The 21,936-nt window shown below is 44.8% G+C and overlaps 1 protein-coding gene across 1 annotated transcript in view; it reads right to left on the minus strand.

Moving 5' to 3' along the window:
• The window catches only part of GTF2H1 (general transcription factor IIH subunit 1), a 29,803-nt gene continuing 26,436 nt past the window's right edge, over positions 18,570 to 21,936 (minus strand). The window contains exon 15 of the mRNA XM_005699541.3: positions 18,570 to 19,566. Within this exon, the coding sequence (XP_005699598.1) occupies positions 19,480 to 19,566 (87 nt within the window). The 3' untranslated portion in view covers positions 18,570 to 19,479. The remainder of the gene's footprint in view (positions 19,567 to 21,936) is intronic.

The raw sequence follows: 21,936 nt of genomic DNA on the forward strand, positions 1-21,936 counted from the left end.
CCCCCTGAATCAGAGGGAGGCCAGCCCCTCACACGCACACACTCTTTGCTTACACTCTCAATAGGATCGGCCTACAGGGAAGACATCATTACGTGTTGGGGAAGTAGGGCTGGGAGAAGGGGAGGGCAGTGACATGCTCTTGACCCTATCTTAGTGTTTCAGGGTGTTGACTAAGAAACAGGAACCTCCCAACCAGTCTAGCACTCTCTCCACTGCACCAGACACCACAGGCTTCTCCACCACCCTGGGCTCTTTCCCAGCACTGTGGGTGTGGCTCCATTCCCAGCTCGACTTCTGGGGTTTTTCCACTGTACCAGAGCCTCTTCCAACAGCCCTGGCTTGGGATTGGCAGCTTGACAGAGAGACCTCACTCTGCGGGAGGCCACACCCCGGCCATTAAAGTCAGAGGATTGGCAGGAGGCCATCTCAGTGGAGCACGGTTCTTGCAGCGCTCCCAGCCTCAGCCTCCTCTGCAGCTCCCTCAGCGGCAGGCTCATGATGTAACAGACCCTTCCCCTCAGCTGAGCTGGTTCTCAAGCAACCACATTTCTCCCCCTCATTTCTTAAGGGAGGCTGCCTGTCAGCCACAGATGGGCACAGGCTGTGCCAAGATCTCCATGGCAACCAGAGGCCCCTGTTTCCTGCCTTGGGCGATGATCCAGAGCCAACACCCATGGAGAGCTCCCTTGCAGACCCCGGTGGGGCTGACTGTTGCTGCGGGCCCATCACACCCTGCTGTCATTCCTGGAACTTAGAAACAGCCTAGGGAGGAACCCCAGCTGAGTTTCCCTGGAAGACTTCAGACCCATTGGGAGTTTTCTGAGAAAAGTCCTGGAACGGGGCAGGCTGGGAAGGCTGTTCACTGGAATCCATCCTCCCCCTCCCATTGATTTCTCAGGGCAGAGTGTGGGGCTTCTGGTGGTAAACCTTCTTTAGGGTAATGGGTGAAAGTTGACAATTTTACAGTGTACTAGTTGGCTTTAGACTTTGCTCTCCCTGGCAGAGGGGGTGGTGGTGGTGGTACTGGAGACAGTTTGCAATGGATTAGGCAATAATCCCAGATCCTTGCTACCCCCACCCGATAAATGACCTCTGAGACATTTGAGGACCCGGCAGGATCTTAACCAGGTGGGTGTTTATCCATGTGCAGTCAAAGACTCCAGAGTGAAAGGGATGGCAGGGTGGGCACCCTGGGAGCATAGATGGAGCTGAAACTCACCGCCACAATGTCAAGAACTGGGGAGGCCTCTTCCTAGAGATTCCATCTCCAGGAGAAAACCAAATCAGAATGCAAAGTAGAACTGTACCTAGTTCGACCTGCTTCTCCTCTCTGCCCTCTGCGAATCTCCGGGAGGGAACCTGAAATTCAGTTGTGTGGATACTGTACAGGCACGGTGGTTCACAGCCTTCTCTGCTCCCTGGGGGATTCCTTCTCATCAACTTCTTTCCCCAGTCTCAGGGGAGAGGAGTTTGGTTTTGCTCATCTTGTTTGTTGGGCTTTCATAATGTAGAATCAATACCCAGTTGGTGAAGATTCTGTGGTTGGACTGGCAATGGAAAGAAGGATTTGGGTCTACAGGATATTAGTCTATATAATAAAGAGAAATAGAAAGTATCTCAAGGAAATTTTGGAGGCAGTGGAGGTGGGAGATTGGAAGAGAGTTGCCCTAACTTCTGCTGACTGATGAGAGGAGATTTGACAGGACCGAGAATTCATGCCCAGTGCTTCCGTGGACATCACCATCCTCTCCCCTCTCACTTTGCCAAAGGGCAAGTCTCAGGCTTGAGCTATTTGGAAGTTACTTGTGACTGCTAAAGGGCACTTCCTAGTCAGTGCTCGGACACCAAACCTCGTGGATCCAGACTTTGTGAGACTTGTAACAATAATCACTCTCATGTTTACGGAATATTTAATATGTATGTACCCAACAGTCCTTTTTCTTGCTGTTGGTCAGCCGCTCAGTCGTGCCTGACTTTTCTGCGACCCCATGGACTGTAGCCCTCCAGGCTCTTCTGTCCGTGGGGATTCTCCAGGCAAGAATACTGGAGTGGGTTGCCATGCCCTCCTCCAGGGGATCTTCTGGACCCAGGGATCGAACTTGCGTCTCCTTTACCGTCCGAGCCACTTAGGGAAGCTTCCCAGCACTCCTACTAAAACCTTTGAAGGCATTGTTTGATTTAATCTTCCCAACTGCCCTGTGGAGAAGGGAACATCATTATTCCTATTTTCCAGAAACAGAACTGAGTCACAGGAGGTAACGACACTTGCCCAGAGTCAGATGTGCTGTCACCTGGCCTGGAAGGCATGAAATCCGGGTGGTGTCCAGGCAAGTTTTCTGCAGGGAGGCCAGGTGCAGCAAGCACGATGGGGAGCTCCTCTCTGGAAATTGCTAGGCCGCGCTGAAGAGGGTTCTCTGTGGAAGCCGCAGCCTCTCACTGACCCAGCAGAGCAGAAAATCAAGCTGATACGAGGCCCGGCTCCGTGGAGGCTGCCCCTCCTCAGCTCTGAGCGTCAGGAATGTGCCGGGAGCTGAGGTGATCATCTAGGACACCTCCGGTCAGCCTGTTTGTTCCCCTGCCATCTTGTGAGTCCTGGGACTGACGTGTGGGGGGACACACAGCCCAGATTAACCCCCTCTGAGGAGCGCCCTGTCGACTTTTCTGCCGAGGCGTTTCAGAACGCAGACGTCCCCCTGAGAGTTCCCATCACTTGGAGAGTCCTGCGGGACAGGGAGGGGCAGATGGCTGAGCCTCTGTACTGCCTTCCTCTGTGGCGCCAGACTTACTGTCCCTCAGGAAGGGGGTCTCTGTGGGAACCTCAGGTTTGGGAGTCAGTGGGTTCGAACCACCCTTCCCACAGGAAGCTCTGACATGATTCCTGTTTGGACAAGTCACTTTCTAAACTTCATGCCTTGGTGAAATAGGAAAAACAGTAGTACCCACATAGTAGGTTTAAGGCCAACAAAATGACTTGGCACAAGGAAGTTGCTCAATAGGCCATATTCCGATCTCAGGAAAGGAGCTGAGGAGAGAGTCGAGTTTGTGGTCACTGGTCTGACAGTGCGTTATATCTGCTTTGGACTCTGATTGGTTCTGAGCATTCTTCTTGGCCCTGCACCCAGGCACAGCTTGACCCTTTTCTCAGTGAAGCTCTTCCAGAACCGGTGCATATCTGCCTTACCAACCTTTTTCTTTTCCTTTTTTTAAAAATATGCCTTATTACCTAGTACTACAGTTGGTTGCATATACAAGTCTGGGCTGGTCAGGGAGGGGCTACAGTTTTCCTAACTTTTCTGTGCATAATCCTTGGCTTATGATGCAAAGCATGTGGCTGTTTCTGGCCACCCCTGGCCATGCTGCCTTGTCATTGCCACACTCGGGCTGGTTTCTGCCCTTTGCATGGATCCAGAAAGGCAGCCCCTGCCCGTGAGACCCTGGCCTCCCTCACTGGTGTTTTTCTCACAGTTTGGTAAGGCACGCAGCCATGCAATGTCCAGACAGGGCAGCAGTGTAAGGCCCTTGTCTCCAGGGGACAGTCCTGTTGGTGTCTCTCCCTCAGGGAGGCTCTTTGCTTTGTCCTCACATTGCCCTGGGTTTGATTCCTGGCTCCGCCACCCACTGTGAGAACTTGAGCAAATTACCTCCTCTCATGGAGCCTCTGTAAAATGTAAAAACCTTGTTTTCATAGGTTGTGAGGTTTAAATGTAAAGCTCCCAGCACCCAGTAGGGCCCCAATAAAATATTAGCTCCCTTTTCAGTTCCTGTGGGGCAATCAGGAATGTTGAACTGAAGACACTTCCTAGGGGTTTCCCTGGTGGATCAGATGGCAATGACTCTGCCTGCAGTGCAGGAGACCCGGGTTCGATCCCGGGTTGGGAAGATCCCCCAGAGAAAGGAAAAGGCAACTCACTCCAGGTTTCTTCCCTGGGAAGTCCCAGGGACAGAGGAGCCTGGCGGGCTACAGTCCATGGGGTGGCAAAGAGTCAGACATCACTGAGGGACTAACACTAGGAAGCTCTCCAGAGCCCTGGGCTAAGAAGAGGAAGGCCGCCAGGAGCCAGGGGAGACCGCTGATACCACCTGCCTCCCTGCCTGCTCTGCCTCCTCTGAGCAGGAGCTGGGCCAGGGCCGTTCTGAGACAAGTGAGCAGCCTCCCTGAGGCTAAGAACCAGACACTCCAGCCAACTGTCAGGTACCAGCCCTTCCATGCGCTCAGGCTGCGTCGCAGAGCTACGGGAGCAAAGGTGCCGAGGAGGGGAGGTCTCTGGGGACAGAAACACAGCTAAGAGGAAGGCCAGCTCCACAGGCCTACTCTGCTCTTCTAGCTCCCACAGTCTGCAGACACCCTCTTGCAACGCACAACTGACCAACTCCAGTCAGGCTGGAAGGATTTCTGCACCCATTCCACAACAAGAGAGAGATGCCCACACCGGACAATCCTTAGTTTCCATTCCAGCTGAAGGAAGAGCACAGGCCCTAGGGCTTTTTTGGGAAAGAATTGTGTTTCTTAAGTCTTCTTTCTGAATCATGTAGCACTAGCCAGCTGCAACTGAGCAGCACTGGGGTTCAGCAAATATCATTGTCACAATGTTTGCCGTTCGCAAATAGCACTTATACTACTCTACTCAAGGCACTTCTCTAAACCCACTGTATTTTACAGTCTCATCCTTAACAAATATGTGCCTGATAAACCAGTTTCATTTAATTGACAAAAAAGTATATCACTGGTTTTAGAAAAAGCAGAGGAACCAGAGATCAAATTGCCAACATCCGCTAGATCATCGAAGAAGCAAGAGAGTTCCAGAAAAACATCTATTTCTGCTTTATTGACTATGCCAAAGCCTTTGACTGTGTGGATCACAATAAACTATGGAAACTTCTGAAACAGATGGGAATACCAGACCACCTAACCTGCCTCTTGAGAAATCTGTATGCAGGTCAGGAAGCAACAGTTAGAACTGGACTTGGAATAACAGATTAGTTCCGAATAGGAAAAGGAGTACGTCAAGGCTGTATATTGTCACCCTGCTTATTTAACTTCTATGCAGAGTACATCATGAGAAACGCTGGACTGGAAGAAACACAAGCTGGAATCAAGATTGCTGGGAGAAATATCAATAACCTCAGATATGCAGATGACACCACCCTTATGGCAGAAAGTGAAGAGGAACTAAAAAGCCTCTTGATGAAAGCGAAAGAGGAGAGTGAAAAAGTTGGCTTAAAGCTCAACATTCAGAAAACTAAGATCATGGCATCCGGTCCCATCACTTCATGGCAAATAGATGGGGAAACAGTGGAAACGGTGGCTGACTATTTTTCTGGGCTCCAAAATCACTGCAGATGGTGACTGCAGCCATGAAATTAAAACATGCTTACTCCTTGGAAGGAAAGTTATGACCAACCTAGACAGCATATTACAAAGCAGAGACATTACTTTGTCAACAAAAGTCCGTCTAGTCAAGGGTATGGTTTTTCCAGTAGTCATGTATCGATGTGAGAGTTAGACTATAAAGAAAGCTGAGCGCTGAAGAATTGATGCTTTTGAACTGTGGTGTTGGAGAAGACTCTTGAGAGTCCCTTGGACTGCAAGGAGATCCAACCAGTCCATCCTAAAGGAGATCAGCCCTGGGTGTTCATTGGAAGGACTGATGTTGAAGCTGAAACTCCCATACTTTGGCCACCTGATGCAAAGAGCTGACTCATTTGAAAAGCCCCTGATGCTGGGAAAGATTGAAGGTGGTAGGAGAAGGGGATGACAGAGGATGAGAGGGTTGGGTGGCATCACTGACTCAATGGACATGGGTTTGGGTGAACTCTGGGAGTTGGTGATGGACAGGGAGGCCTGCTGTGCTGTGGTTCATGGGGTCACAAAGAGTCGGACATGACTGAGTGACTCAACTGAACTAAACTGGTATCACTATACAATCAGAATTTTGAAATGCTCAGTTCTCTGATCCTTACTCAACCCCCTGGAGGGGTGCTAACCACACCGTAGAAAACACTGGGCTAGTGAACAACCTAGCAGTGGGATCATGTGACAAGCTCACACACACATCAGGGCTAAAAGCAGGAGCTCAGTAACTTTGCTGCTCTATCACAAGGGCCTGAAGATAGCTACTAGGGGTTTGGTTTGTGGACAAAGAATTCCAGTGGCCAAATCAGTGAACAAAAGATGGCGTGGCCATCAAGTCATCAGCCACTGTAGCCACTTCCAACAGTGCACCCTGAGCAGATGGAAAAGAATAGGATGCTGACACCAGACAGCTGAGGTGCATGCCAAAGGAATAATTTCATTAAGCCCAGACAAAGTGAATCTTCCCATACAAAGTGCTAAACTCATTAACTTCAGATATTTGTTTCTTTCTTTAATTAGCAGAAATCTTTTCGTATTCAACTACGTGGTTTGTTTTTCACAACACTGCTATATATCCTGCCTCTTCCCTGGCCTCTTCAGGACAATCCTTCAGAGCTGAGAGTCTGTCTCTTGGGCTTAAGTCCTTAGTATGTCTGCTGAATAAAATGTAATTCTCAAGCTTTTTGGTTGTGCTTTTTTCTCCAGTTTAAAGCAATCATCTTATGGGACCTCTAGTCATGAAATGGTGAACATTCATCTTGATTCTAAAACCAAACCACCAAAATTCGAAAATGACTCTGGTTAAACATGGTGGGTTGAACTCACATGTTTATCTTAGGTCCTTCCCTAGATCCCACTAAAGTAAGGGGAAAAGAACATACAAAAGTATAATCATACAAAGACCCAGAGACCGGAAGAGGAGACAACCGCAGACAAGGTCTGCTGACAATTGTTTAGAAGGTCGAAATTAGCATGACGAGCACCAGATGAAACTCAGGTGCTCACAGCAGGGCTTGGGGAAGAGATGGAAGCTGATTTGCCCTGCAAAGCACTTAGATGGGCTTGGGAATTGGAAGGAGTGCAGTGTGGGGCTGAAACAATGGATATGAGACTTAGACACCCAGATTCCTATCCCTATATGTGCAACAAAATGACTGCCTCCTGCCTCCACCCTCACTGAAAATAGGGGGTCTATTTTCTGGGGAAATGCAATCAGGATGAAGTACAGTGGTGAGAGGTACTGGTTAAAGACAGGGGCACACGAGCATGTTTACATACGGAGAAACCCCTTCTTGAGGCAGTTCCCAGAGAGTTAGCATGAAGCTTATACTCCCAGGTAGAGGCATGGAGCTCCTCCTCTGGAGAGATGAACGGCCTCGAAAAGTTCCCCAGATACCGACTTTTGAGAGACTAGGGTGGCAAAGCTGCCTCCCCTGTTACCCTCATGGAAGCCCTTTGACAGACCTGCCTGTGCACATTGAGCTTCTAACCCACTTTAAAGCAACTTGCTCAAATATAAGTGCCAGCTGAGGAGTTTCACAGTCTGTCCACAGTTTGGAGTAAAGTAGCCATAGGGATGTTAGAAGATGGAGCCAGCTGAAAACTGCAAGCACGCTACATCACTTCAGTCGTATCCGACTCTTGTGACGCTGTGCACTGTAGCCCGCCAGGCTCTTCTGTCCATGGGGATTCTCCAGGCAAGAATACTGGAACTGGAGCGGGTTGCCGTGCCCTCCTCCAGGGGATCTTCCTGACCCCGGGACCAAGCCTGCTTCTCTTATGTCTCCTTCATTGGCAGGCGGGGTGGTTGTTTTCTTTTTTTTTTAACCACTAGCGTCACCTGGAAAGCCCAATGAAACCTGTGGTGAAGGACAAACAGTTGGTCAAGAAAGGTGCCCTGGTTGGCTGTGGTTCAGGACATCTTTTTATTTTTGACATCTATTTGGCCTGCAGGTTCACTGTCCTCTTCTCCATCATGCTTTGGGCTTTGAGGGGCTGACCTGAAGGAAACACACAGTAGCAGTACCCCCATCCCTCTGCCATCCCTGGAGACTGGGGGAGAGGGCGAGTGAGATGGAGCCCTCCATGTGGGACTGAGTTGTCTGTGTCTGTGAACTCCTGTCTTTCCTGGTGACCACTTTTTTCTGTTGCCCCATCAGGCCTAGGACTGGTAACTAGGACACCACACTGCAACTAATGGTTTCTCTGTACTCTGCCTGCACCTTGGGAAACCGTTCCTTTATTGATCTCTTCAAATTACCCAGTTTGAGGGTGCCATTTATTTCCTGCCACGACTCTGACTTGAAGCACCAAACAATATTTACATCATCAAAATGTGAAAACTGAGTGCTGAGTACCAGAAAACCTGTGAAATAACTATAGTGGGAAGCTGGAGAAAGGGAAATGGGAATAAAAGTATAAGAACACCAAATCCTTAACTGCCATGATAGTAGTGAATAACAAAATTGATAAACTGGGAATGGTATAATATAAGCGAAAGGAGTTGAAAGTGATGAATTCTGTGAAGAGGGAAGTTGATGGACATGATGTTGTGGTATGTACCCTTTATGCTTTTGATTTTCTAAATTATGAGCACGTATAAATTTGCAAAAAATTTAATTTAAAAAAAGTAAAATGTCAGGAGAAAACAGGACAGTGAAAACTCTTTGAATTCTTCGGAGGACCTAGTGCATAATGGTTGCTTAGGTACCAACAGCAGAGTTGAACCCTACATGGCTTTCCCTTAGAGCTTCAGGTCCCCAAGAATCTGTCACTGCCCTTCAGGAAAATGAAGCCATCTGTGCTTGACAGTGTGTGTGGCCTGATAGCAGGGTGGGGAGAAAATAAGGCGATTAGGGAGAGAGGTCAATAGTTCGCAGCTGCATAATTTGCTTTAAGGAGCAGAGCCTGAATCTTAGCTCTCCCCTCTCAAATAGGAGTCAGGGTCTTTAGGCAAGTTATTTCACCTCTCCAATCCTCAGTTTATTAAGTTCCATGAGGGCACAGTCTATTATAACCATCGTCTTTTCCTGACCGGAGACTTTATATAGTGGGGGCTGTAGATTGATGCATAGTAGGAGCTTGACAAATAATTGAGTGAATCCTTAACTATAAAGAGGAACACATTTGAGTCAGTTCTAATGAGGTGGATGAACCTAGAGTCCGTTAGACAGAGTGAGGTAAGTCAGAAAGAGAAAGACATATCGTATATTAATGCATATATATGGAATCTAGAAAGATAGTACTGATGATCCTACTTGCAGGGTGGCGAAGGAGACACAGACATTTTGGACACAGTGCTGGAAGAAGAGGGTGGGAAGATATGAGAGAACACATTGAAATGTATTTATTACCACATGTAAAGTCGATAGCTGGTGAGTTTGATATATGACTCAGCGAACCCAAAGCCAGTGCTCTGTGACAACCTAGAGGGGTGGGATGGGGAGGCAGGTGGAAGTGGGGGTTCAAGAGGGACAGGACGTGTGTACTCCTAATGCTGATTCATGTTGATGTGTGGCAAAAACCACCAGAATATTGTCAAGTAATAATCCTCTAATTGGAAAACTGGAAAAAGAATAACTGAGTGAATCATAAGGATTAATTAAGAATGTACATATAGCAGGCAAATGTTTGGTAAATAGATCAAATAAACATTAATTTTTTTCCTCTCTTACTTTCTGCCTCAGTTCCCTATCAATGTTGATATCAATCAGCTTTGAGCTGAAGTCTGATAGAGGTAAATAATATAAATGGTACAAAGAACAATTATTGAGTCCTTAATTTGTGCCTTGCAAGCTTATATTAGCTTATTCAATTTTCACTCCCTAAGAACTATTATGCCCACTTTACAAGTGAGGATGCTGAGGCATAAGCAGTGAAGGCTGAGTGCGGAAGAATCAATGCTTTTGAACGGTGGTGTTGGAGAAGACTCTTGAGAGTCCCTTGGACTGCAAGGAGATCAAACCAGGAGATGTCCTAAAGGAGATCCATCCTGAATATTCATTGGAAGAACTGATGCTGAAGCTGAAACTCCAATACTTTGGCCACCTGATGCAAAGAGCTGACTCATTTGAAAAGCCCCTGATGCTGGGAAAGATTGAAGGCAGGAGGAGAAGGGGACAACAGAGGGTGAGATGGTTGGATGGCATCACCGACTCAACGCACATGAGTTTGAGCAAGCTCTGGGAGTTGGTGATGGACAGGGAAGCCTGGCATGCTGCAGTTCATGGGGTCGCAAAGGGTCAGACATGACCGAGCAACTGAACTGAACTGAATGGCATAGCTAGTAAGCGGTGGACTAGGATTTGAACACAGGCAGCTCAGCTTTAGAGCTTAAGCACTTACTCATTTACTAGATTGTTAACAACCTATTCATGTAACCCAGAAAATGGATCACTATCAGGTTTTTCAGGAAATTCCTTCTTGCCAAAGCAATACTTGTGATATGCTACTGTCCAGACAACAAAGTCACCACTTTTGGGTCTGGGGATATGTTCACTGAAGCCCGTTAGTGACCTTGTTTTGAAGAGAAACCCATTCACGTATTTTATCAAGCTTCGGGGTTGCTCTCTTGCTAACTCAGCATATCTTGTTATTCTTTGATCCCAACGTCTTTAAAAAAAAAAGTTTATTTACTTATTTATTTTTGGCTGTGCTGGGTCTAGTTGTGGAGGGCGGAGGCTACTCTCTGGTTGCGGTTTGAGGGCTTCTCCTTGCAGTGGCTTCTCTTGTTGCAGAGCACAGCTCTAGAGTGCTGGCTCAGTAATTGTGATGCGTGGGGCTTAGTTGTTCTGTGGCATACGGGATCTTTCCCCTCAGGGATCGAACCCGTGTTTCCTGTATTGGTAGGCCAGTTCTTTACCACTGAGTCACCAGGGAAGCCCCCAACCTCCTTTTTCAAAAATTTTTTTAGTAAATATAGCTGATTTACAATGTTATGTTAGTTTCACGTGTATAGCAAAGTGGATCAGTTATACATATACATATACCCATTCTTTCAGATTCTTTTATCACATTGGTCATTCTGGAGTATTGAGCAGAGTCCCCTATGCTATACAGTAGGTCCTTATTAGTTATCTATCTTATATATAGTAGTGTGTATATGTCAACACCAACCATCCATTAATCCCTCCTCCTGCTTACCCCCTGGTAACCATAAGTTTGTTTTCTACGTAGATTCCAACTTCAGTCTTTAAGAAAAAATCTTAGCAAGTAGTTAAAATATAATAAGATGTGCTTCTTTTCCCATTCCCACTAAAAAAAAAGGGAAAGTTTTCTTCCCTAAATATGAAACACAAGTTATGAAATGAACATTCATTTCAAACAAATTTTGGATACTAATTTATAGTTTCTTTTAACTTACAGTTGTCCTTTAATCTATATTTTACATTTTACATCCCAGGGAAGAATATAGAAACATTCTCTTCAGGTTCTCTAAAGAGTGGAAAGAGTTTATTTCATAAATACTGCAACTGAAGTGTGCAATTAGTTATAAGCAATTTCATATAGGTAATTTGGAGAATGCAGGGCACCACTAAGAAGTGACTATTAATAAGTCTATTAAAGATAAGCCATGAAAATTAGCTTTGGGGGGCAGTTTTGGGTGGGGTAAAAGTACAAAACTAGGCACCTTTACTGTTCATTGAGGGAATTTTCTTCCATTCAGGTTTCTCAACAAGGAACTTAGGAAGATGTTGCCTTTTACTGTATGGCTCAGTGAAAACCTGTGTCAGCAGACACTCACCTGATACATATCAAGTGTTGGACTGTGTCCCAAGTGCCCTGTATACTCTGTTATCCTTGCGGTAACCCTACCAGCTAAGTGCTACTATCAGTTCAGATCAGCCGCCCAGTCGTGTCCGACTCCTTGTGATCCCATAAATCGCAGTACGCCAGGCCTCCCTGTCCATCACCAACTCCCAGAGTCCACCCAAACTCATGTGCATCGAGTCAGTGATGCCATCCAGCCATCTTATCCTCTGTCGTCCCCTTCTCCTCCTGCCCCCAATCCCTCCCAGCATCAGGGTCTTTTCCAATGAGTCAACTCTTCACATGACGTGGCCAAAGTATTGGAGTTTCAACCTCAGCATCAGTCCTTCCAATGAACACCCAGGGCTGATCTCCTTTAGGATGGACTGGTTGGATCTCCTTACAGTCCAAGGGACTCTCAAGAGTCTTCTCCAATACCACAGTTCAAAAGCATCAATTCTTCAGCGCTCAGCTTTCTTCACAGTTCAACTCTCACATCCATACATGACTACTGGAAAAACCATAGCCTTGATTAGATGGACCTTAGTCAGCAAAGGAATGTCTCTGCTTTTGAATATGCTATCTAGGTTCGTCATAACTTTCCTTCCAAGGAGTAAGCATGTTTTAATTTCAAGGCTGCAATCACCATCTGCAGTGATTTTGGAGCCCCCCAAAATAAAGTCTCACACTGTTTCCACTGTTTCCCCATCTATTTCCCATGAAGTGATGAGACCAGATGCCATGATCTTAGTTTTCTGAATGTTGAGCTTTAAGCCACCTTTTTCACTCTCCTCTTTCACTTTCATCAAGAGGCTTTTTAGTTCTTCTTCACTTTCTGAAGAACTATGATGAAATATGATGAACCTGACGAACTATGGATGGAGGTTCGTGACATTGTACAGGAGACAGGGATCAAGATTATTTCCAAGGAAAAGAAATGCAAAAATGCATTGTACAGGCTTTTTAGTTCCTCTTTACTTTCTGATGAACTATGATGAAATATGATGAACTTGATGAACTATGGAGGGAGGTTCGTGACATTGTGCAGGAGACAGGGATCAAGATCATTTCCATGGAAAAGAAATGCAAAAAAGCAAAATGGCTGTTTAAGGAGGCCTTACAAATAGCTGTAAAAAGAAGAGAAGCAAAAAGCAAAGGAGAAAAGGAAAGATATTCCCATTTGAATGCAGAGTTCCAAAGAATAGCAAGGAGAGATAAGAAAGCCTTCTTCAGTGATCAGTGCAAAGAAATAGAGGAAAAGAACAGAATGGGAAAGACTAGAGATCTCTGCAAGAAAATTAGAGATACCAAGGGAACATTTCATGCCAAGATGGGCTTGATAAAGGACAGAAATGGAATGGACCTAACAGAAGCAGAAGATATTAAGAAGAGGTGGCAAGAATATACAGAAGAGCTGTACAAAAAAGATCTTCACGACCCAGATAATCACAATGATGTGATCACTCACCTAGAGCCAGATATCCTGGAATGTGAAGTCAAGTGGGCCTTAGAAAGCATCACTATGTGGTACGAGTAGGGAGGAAGGAGGAGGGTTCAGGATGGGGAACACATGTATACCTGTGGCAGATTCATGTTGATGTATCGCAAAACCAATACAATATTGTAAAGTAATTAACCTCCAATTAAAATAAATAAATTTATATTAAAAAAAAGCATCACTATGAACAAAGCTAGTGGAGGTGATGGAATTCCAGTTGAGCTGTTTCAAATCCTGAAAGATGATGCTGTGAAAGTGCTGCACTCAATATGCCAGCAAATTTGGAAAACTCAGCAGTGGCCACAGGACTGGAAAACGTCAGTTTTCATTCCAATTCCAAAGAAAGGCAATGCAAAAGAATGCTCAAACTATTGCACAATTACATTCATCTCACATGCTAGTAAAGTAATGTTCAAAATTCTTCAAACCAGGCTTCAGCAATATGTGAACCATGAACTTCCAGATGGTCAAGCTGGTTTTAGAAGAGGCAGAGGAACCAGAGATCAAATTGCCAACATCCGCTGATTATCAGAAAAGCAAGAAAGTTCCAGAGAAACATATATTTCTGCTTTATTGACTATGCCAAAGCCTTTGACTGTGTGGATCACAATCAACTGTGGAAAATTCTGAGAGAGATGGGAATACCAGACCACCTGACCTGCCTCTTGAGAAACCTATATGCAGGTCAGGAAGCAACAGTTAGAACTGGACATGGAACAACAGACTGGTTCTCAATAGGAAAAGAGGTACGTCAAGGCTGTATATTGTCACCCTGCTTATTTAACTTCTATGCAGAGTACATCATGAGAAATGCTGGGCTGGAAGAAACACAAGCTGGAATCAAGATTGCTGGGAGAAATATCAATAACCTCAGATATGCAGATGATACCACCCTTACGGCAGAAAGTGCTGCTATAACACTCACTCAACAGATGAAGAAGAAACTGGCGCACAGATCAAGTCACATAGCTAGTGAGCTTCGCAGCTGGGACTTGAGTCCAGCAGCGTAGGTTCAAAGCCTGGGCTGCAATGGCTGCTATGCCATGTGTCTGCCACTGCTGAGGCGGCAGTCCATCCTGGAAGGGCCTGATAGAGCACTCCTTTTTTTTTCTGCTTCTTACATCTGTGGGTCTTGGGTGACAATCTGATTGTACAAGTAAAATTCCAAGGAATTTTGGTATTCAGGCCAGACATAGCCTGTTCTTATGGATAACTGGGTACCAGAAGTAGCACACTAATGAGGAAGACCAAAATTCACAAAATTTTGCTTACACGAAGGGGACCATGAGTGGATTGTCTAAGGAGATAAGCCCCCCGGTCAGGGTTTATCTTAAAGGGTATAAATGTGTTCACAGGTGTTTCTTTGCTAGAAAAATCTCTGTAGGCTAGAAAAATAATTTTAAGTGCATGGAAAAAAATATCTTGGAGAAAATGCACTAAGCACTACCTCAAGAGAATGAGACTTGGGGTAAGGATACAGAAACATTTTCTATTTTGTATATATCAGTACTATTCAAACCTTAAACCTTAAAAAATAATACTTTTGTAATCAAAAAATGGACATTAATGGTCAGTGATCTTGTCATTTCCTTTTCACTATTCAGTTCACCAGTCAGATACTTGAACCAGAAAGATATACATTTGAGTAAAGGAGGTCTGTGAATTCTAACACCTAGTGAAACTGAATTTGACATGCTGGTGCTGCTGCTGCTGCTAAGTTGCTTCAGTCGTGTCCAACTCTGTGTGACCCTATAGACAGCAGCCCACCAGGCTCCCCTGTCCCTGGGATTCTCCAGGCAAGCACACTGGAGTGGATTGCCATTTCCTTCTCCAATCCATGAAAGTGAAAAGTGAAAGTGAAGTTGCTCAGTCGTGTCTGACTCTTTGCGACCCCATGGACTGCAGCCTAGCAGACTCCTCAGTCTATGGGATTTTCCAGGCAAGAGTACTGGAGTGGGTTGCCATTGCCTTCTCCAGAATTTGACATGAGGGAAGGGCAAATCCAGTGAGGTATAGACATTTCTGTAATTGCAACTAGTGTATAGTTGAGTCTTGTTTTTCAATCCAATCTGACAGTCTTTATCTTTTAGAGTGTTCAGTCTGTTTTAATTGCTAAGGTGCGTGCTGGGCTTTTCAGGTGGCTCAGATGGTAAAAAATCTGCCTGCAATTCAGGAGACCTGGGTTCTATCCCTCGGTAGGGAAGATCCGCTGCAGAAGGGAATGGCAACCCACTCCAGTATTCTTGCCTGGAGAATTCCATGGACAGAGGATCCGGGCGGGCTACCATCCATGGGGTCACAGAGTCAGACAACATTAGCGACTGAACAAGAGGGTGGGTTTGAGTCTTGCTTAATACCATCTTGCTATTTATTTCTATGACTACAGATGAGTAAAATTTAAAGATTAAGCCAGTTTTACCTCATGCTTCAGCCTACTTTTAAAGATAATTTTTATTTTTTGGTCACACATAGGGCTTATGGGATCTCAGTTCCCTGACCAGCAATCACAACTGGGCCCACAGCAGTGAGTGCCAAGATTTAACCACTAGGCCTCCAGGGAATTCCCTTCAGCCTACTTCTGTTATCCATCCCAAAAAACACAGCAGGTTACTAGGTGGCCAGAGAGGGTATAGGTTTTTCAAGCTGTATTGTTAGGGGAAATGGGAACACCCGGACCTCTGGCTCCACCTCAATAGGTATAATTAATTCCATGTTTGTCGTATTAGGGGTTCTGGGAAAGACTTATGAAAACCAGACTCTGCGGTTAGTTTCCAGTCTTTTCTGTGGCTTAAATACATACCCAATCGAGGATATGGCCTACAAACCAAGTCTGATCATCTCTGAACCAAGTTCTAGGAACTGCTCCAGCTCTGGATAATTAAAGAGCTGAAAATAACTAAGACTCCCCTGGCCTCAGGAACTGGGAGAACAGCTGAGTCTTGAAGAAGCTAAACTGGGAAAGGGCAGAGGTAATGCACTGAGGAATCCCATGCAAGTTCTGACACTGGAAACAGCAAACCTAAGTTTAAAACGGGCAGCTTTCCATCCAAGGGCCACTGTGGCTCCAGATGACATATGCACCAATAGGAAATCACTTTCTAGATTAAACCCTCAGCCTGGATGAGTGGGTTACCTTTCTGTTATGGATGTTTAAGCAATCTTGTTTTTTCAGATCGAAGCAGGCAACACAAGGTATCCTACTCATTTTGTAGCTTATGTCCAAAGTAAACTAGACTATTGATTTTTATGCTTTTTTCCAGGAGAAACTCATTCTTCTGGGGCACGGCATGCTTTCCCTATGCTACGACATTCTGTAGCCTTCCAGGCTAATGGGCCCTGCTAAGCAGAGTAATCCCATAATGTGATTTGCCTTAAAAGTAGCACACAGTGGAAGAACTGGAGGCAGGAATGACTGACAGGGTAAAGGAAAAACTTGGCAAGAAAAGCCTGGGCTGGGGAATAAAAGCTTTCAACTTCACCAGTATCCTACCTAAGTGGCTACTGGAGTTTAGCAGTCTAGGGTAAGCCTTGCCACTTACTGGAGTAGATTACTTGACATCAAAGCCTTTTCTAAAGGTGCTTGGCACAGTGCTGGTTTATCACGGCTCTCAATTACGAGTAGCTGCTATCATTTTCCACAATGGGAAGGTGGGGTCATGGTAGGCCTGAACAGCTGCCAAAGTTCAATTTGAAAGGACTCCAAGGATCAAGTATATCAGATGTTAGCTGGACTTGAAACTGAGAGCTACCTTTGGTGAAATCTCCTGTTAAGTCCTTCATTCCTTGTAAGACTTCATCTCGTATCTTCCTACTTATCAGAATTCCACTTAATTTGGACCTAGTTTGCCAGTCTGGATTGTTCCAAAGTCTTATGAAGGTTTTGGCATTTCTAATTGGCTGGACTTTTTATCTACAAGCCAACCAACCGTAATTCCCTCACAAAAACAATTTATGCTTAAAATTTTCTCCAAGATTCACCCACACCGAATGGTTAAGGTCTGAATTTTAAAAAATAGCTCTTACTAAAAAAAATCTTTCTTATTTACTTGACTACACTCGGTCTTTGTTGAAACATTCGGGATTTTTTTTGTGTGTGGCATGCAGGATCTTTAGGTGTGGCCTGGGAACTCTTAGTTGCAGCATGTGGAATCAAGTTCCCTGATCAAGGATGGAACCAGAGTTCCCTGCACTAGGCTTACAGTTTTAGCCACTGGACCACCAGGGAAGTCCCAAGACCTGAATTCCTTACCTTGGCATACAAAGCCATTTGCAACTTGAATTAAACTGATTTTCTTCAGCCTCTTATCACTTTCAACTCTCCAACACTATTGCCCCCAAATGCCTTTCCTTTCCTTCACACCTTCACCATGCCCTTCCCTCTTCTATCTTTAAGGCTGAGCTAAAATGTCACCTCTTCAGTGAAGCCTACCCAATTCCCCCAACGGTTTCTTCCTTCACGTTCCATTATACTTATCACTTAATCTTTAACAGAGAACTTACCTGAGATATACTTTCTTCTATTTCAAACATTTTTTGATCTGCTCCATTGCTATTGCTTATAGAGTAGTTGTGACAATAATACATTTGAAATGTGCTTTGTAAAACTGTAAGGTATAACACACCATCACTACACTCGTCTGGAAGAGAAACAGCAGGACTGAAGCAGAAGAGTGATGTTGCTTTCCTTTTACTGGCTCGAAGTCTGAACCGGTTTTTGACCTACTGTAGCCACTTTATACCCACTCGTGTTCTTGCCTGGAGAATCCCAGGGACAGGGGAGCCTGGTGGGTTGCCATCTATGGGGTCACACAGAGTCAGACACGACTGAAATGACGTAGCAGTAGCAGTAGCAGTAGCAGCTACTTTCTATAGGAGAAGGCAATGGCACCCCACTCCAGTATTCTTGCCTGGAAAATCCCATGGATGGAGGAGCCTGGAAGGCTGCAGTCCATGGGGTCGCTGAGGGTCGGACACGACTGAGTGACTTCACTTTCACTTTCATGCATTGAAGAAGGAAATGGCAACCCATTCCAGTGTTCCTGCCTGGAGAATCCCAGGGACGGGGTAGCCTGGGGGGCTGCCGTCTATGGGGTTGCACAGAGTCGGACACGACTGAAGCAACTTAGCAGCAGCAGCCACTTTATATGGAAAATAACCACTTGTACAATGGCTTAAAAAAGTAATGAGTAGCTCTCAAGCAACCCAACCAAGTAAGCATCACACATAAGGAGAATCCACAAGATGTGTTGCAGTTGAAAGAGTATCTATAAAAAGTTTTACTTTTTCCTGTAATTTTAATACAAGATATCTAAAGTCTTAGATGAACACTGAGTTGATCCTATTAGGAACAAAATATGGCACGGATTCTAAAAACATGAACATATCTTTTTTTTCCTTTCCATTTAGGCTTTGTAGTTACTATGTAATGATTATCACTTTGCCAACAGTCAGATATTAGAGAAAGAGAGATATGAGAAACATCTTTTATTTTTTTTCTAAAGAGGTGAAAATAAGTAAGATTTCTTATATTTCTCACTCATAAGATTTTTAAACTCTTAAAAATGCAATTTCCTCTTTTCAAAGCACATGCCATCTTAAAAAAAATCTTAGCAATGTACATTTGCACTCAAAGAAAAACATGCAGTCCCATTGTCCTCTGACAAAATTCTGCATAAAAACCTCACACGACTTTCTGCAAACATGTCCCCTCTTTATCATTTAGGGACTCCAAACCACAAACATTCAGTGCAATATTTATTGTTTCTTATTTCCGTAGGAAACACAGGACCAATGATGTCTTCTGACTACAACTGTTTCTGGATGGCTGAGCAACAGTCTCCCTCTGCTTTAAAGTACTCTCTTTAACTTGCTGATGTAAGGTACAACTAGAATTCAGCAAAACTTGAGGATCCAAGTGGAAGATGGAGGAGAAATACTTAAGGTGTACCCTGTGCCATAAACTTAGGAAAAAAATTTACATAGAAAAACAAAACAAAACAAAAATCTCAGATTTATCAATGCACCCTTTTAAAAAGTGTTTTTTTTTTTAATTTCTGAAAGCAGCTTAATGTGAATCAAAAGCAGTTCCTGAGTAACTGCAGTAAACAGTGTCTTTTTAAAATATATATATATATATTTGCAACTTAGCTCATTTTGGTTCTGCCTTAATTTACTTCCCCAGCTTTTAGTTTAATCACAGTTCCTTTCCTTTCAGTTCTCAATGTGCAAGTACAACAGCATCAGCTCCAAGAGTCGGCGTGCTGCAGATGTTTCTTGTCACTCCTGTGTGATCACCTGCATGTCGTCAGGCCAGGTTTCCAGAGTGACTGCAGGCCACAGTTCTCTCAGTCTCACAAAACCTGTGAGACCTGCAGACACTTCACGTTTTCTTCATCAGACGCCGTGACTGCCACGTGTGGAGCTTGTTGTAGGCTGTCTGCAGCATCTCCTCTATGTGACTTACCAGCTGAAAAACAAACAACACTCTTAAGCAACAAGGGCTAATGGCTGGTGAGGTTAATGCTTCTGACTCAGATCTGGTCCATATTTCAGAGCACAGTTGCAAAGCTCTTTTTTATTTCCCCAATGAGGCAACATGCAGGCCCTCTGTGAAGGTTCTCAGATACATTTCGCCTAGAAAGGTAAGAGGGATGGGGGCGGTGTACAGCAGAGGCTGAAGTTCACCTGCTCTGCCTACACTGTATGTGTGCCCTGTCATTAACCAGCCACAGAACAACAGGAAAATCTGTGTTACAGGCCTCAGTTTCTTCTGTCAAATCAGAGAGGTTTCGAGATTTAAACATTAGACTTCTAAGTAAGATCCAGAGGGCATCAACACTATCTGAGAGAAAATATAAAAAATGCCCTACTCCCCTGAAGATTCTGAGGCAGCAGGTCTGAGATGATACCCAGGCATCTTTTCATTTTCACAAGCTTCTGAGCCTGATTCTGCTGAACAAGCTTGAGAAGCACTTTTCTGTGCTCTCTAGGTCTTTTCCAGCTCTCAATACTTCAGGATTTCCACATAATTCAGTAGATTATAGAAAAATGTAATTGGTCTTAAAGCTCCACACAAGTACTATGAAACCCCTTAGGTCAGGACTATGTACTCTGAGTAGAAAAAATTTCTGCCCTCATCATAGACATAACTAGAAGTCAACAGGACCACACTGATCTCAACTGATAAAGACTCCTGAGGTAGAATGTCCTTGGATTATCTGTTTCCTTGGAAGTGGACAGTGTAATTTACATGGTTGGAAGTACAATTTTTGTTAAGTCTCCAAGTCGATTTTGGCAGTATGGAGACAGAGAACAGGAAGGCTTAAATCCTTACAGCATGCCCACAATTTGGATTCAATCTGAGGTAGAGTTAGAAACAAACAAAACAAACATTTATTACCACATCTGTTATCACTAAGGGGAGTGTTTGTGTAGGGGAGTATTATTTACTTCTGTCTGTAAACTACATAAAAATCATTTATTCTGCTTGACAGGCCACATGTTTCCACAGTACCAGTTAGAAGAGATAAACACCACAGCCTCGGGTAAGACTGCTCAGGGGCTCAGAATTCTTTTTACCAGAGTCCTTTTTACAGTGCTCCAGGCAGTTACAATCAAATGAGAAGGCACAAGAACTGAAATCTGAGATCCTTGCTCTGCTGTGGGAAGACACTTCAAGCTTCTTTTCTGATTATACATAATATTATTATGTTTTGAGGGAAAAAACCAATGTTTAGGGAATAAAAACTTACTAAAAATATTACCAATGAAGATTTTTCAGCTTTCAACTGTGAAATTTCCTGTTTTGCTTATCCTACTTACACACTGAACATAAATAGTTTTATATGTTATTTTTTTCCTAGTCATCTCTGAGAAGACTTGCATTACCCACAGAGAAACAATCTTGTGTGGCTGCTCTGCGTGTGTGTGGTTTTGTGTGGGGCTGCTCTGCGTGTGTGTGGTTTTGTGTGGGGCTGCTCTGCATGTGTGTGGTTTTGTGTGGGCTGCTCTGGTGTGGTTTTGTGTGGGGCTGCTCTGCGTGTGTGTGGTTTTGTGTGGGGCTGCTCTGCGTGTGTGTGGTTTTGTGTGGGGCTGCTCTGCGTGTGGTTTGTGTGGGGCTGCTCTGCGTGTGTGTGGTTTTGTGTGGGCTGCTCTGCGTGTGGTTTTGTGTGGGGCTGCTCTGCGTGTGTGTGGTTTTGTGTGGGGCTGCTCTGCGTGTGTGTGGTTTTGTGTGGGGCTGCTCTGCGTGTGTGTGGTTTTGTGTGGGGCTGCTCTGCGTGTGTGTGGTTTTGTGTGGGGCTGCTCTGCGTGTGTGTGGTTTTGTGTGGGGCTGCTCTAGCCCTGCATTAAAAACATTAGAAATCCTGGGTGCAGGCGACACGTCTCATGCATCGCCTCACTGCTGCCCTGCTGTCAACAGGGGAGCTGAGGCCATGGCCCAGGAACTTTCCAGCTCACTCTACAGAATGGCAACTCTGCCTTTCATTGCACTGCTAGAACGTAACTTGTTACTCAGGTTTTCACAATAAACATTTTTAGGAACATATACATAGGTTGTAAATCTATAAAGAAAATCATGAAGATGATTATTACAGATGCTGGGTTAGTCGTGGCCTTGAGAGAGTGTGAAGGAGGTGTGGGCAACTGGCCAGGGGCACTCAGGCGCTGGTTCGATTTCTTACCAAGCGTGGTGAGCACACACTGGCTTTACTGCTTAAAAAGGCAACTGTGTTTTATACACTTATGAATGTATGATACATTTTACAATTAAAAAACAGGATTCCCAGGGACATAAAAACCAACATATATACTCAATTACAGGAAAACGAAGTTAATT

Source organism: Capra hircus, chromosome 29 (assembly GCF_001704415.2).
Source record: "Capra hircus breed San Clemente chromosome 29, ASM170441v1, whole genome shotgun sequence".
Classification (NCBI taxonomy): Eukaryota; Metazoa; Chordata; class Mammalia; order Artiodactyla; family Bovidae; genus Capra; species Capra hircus.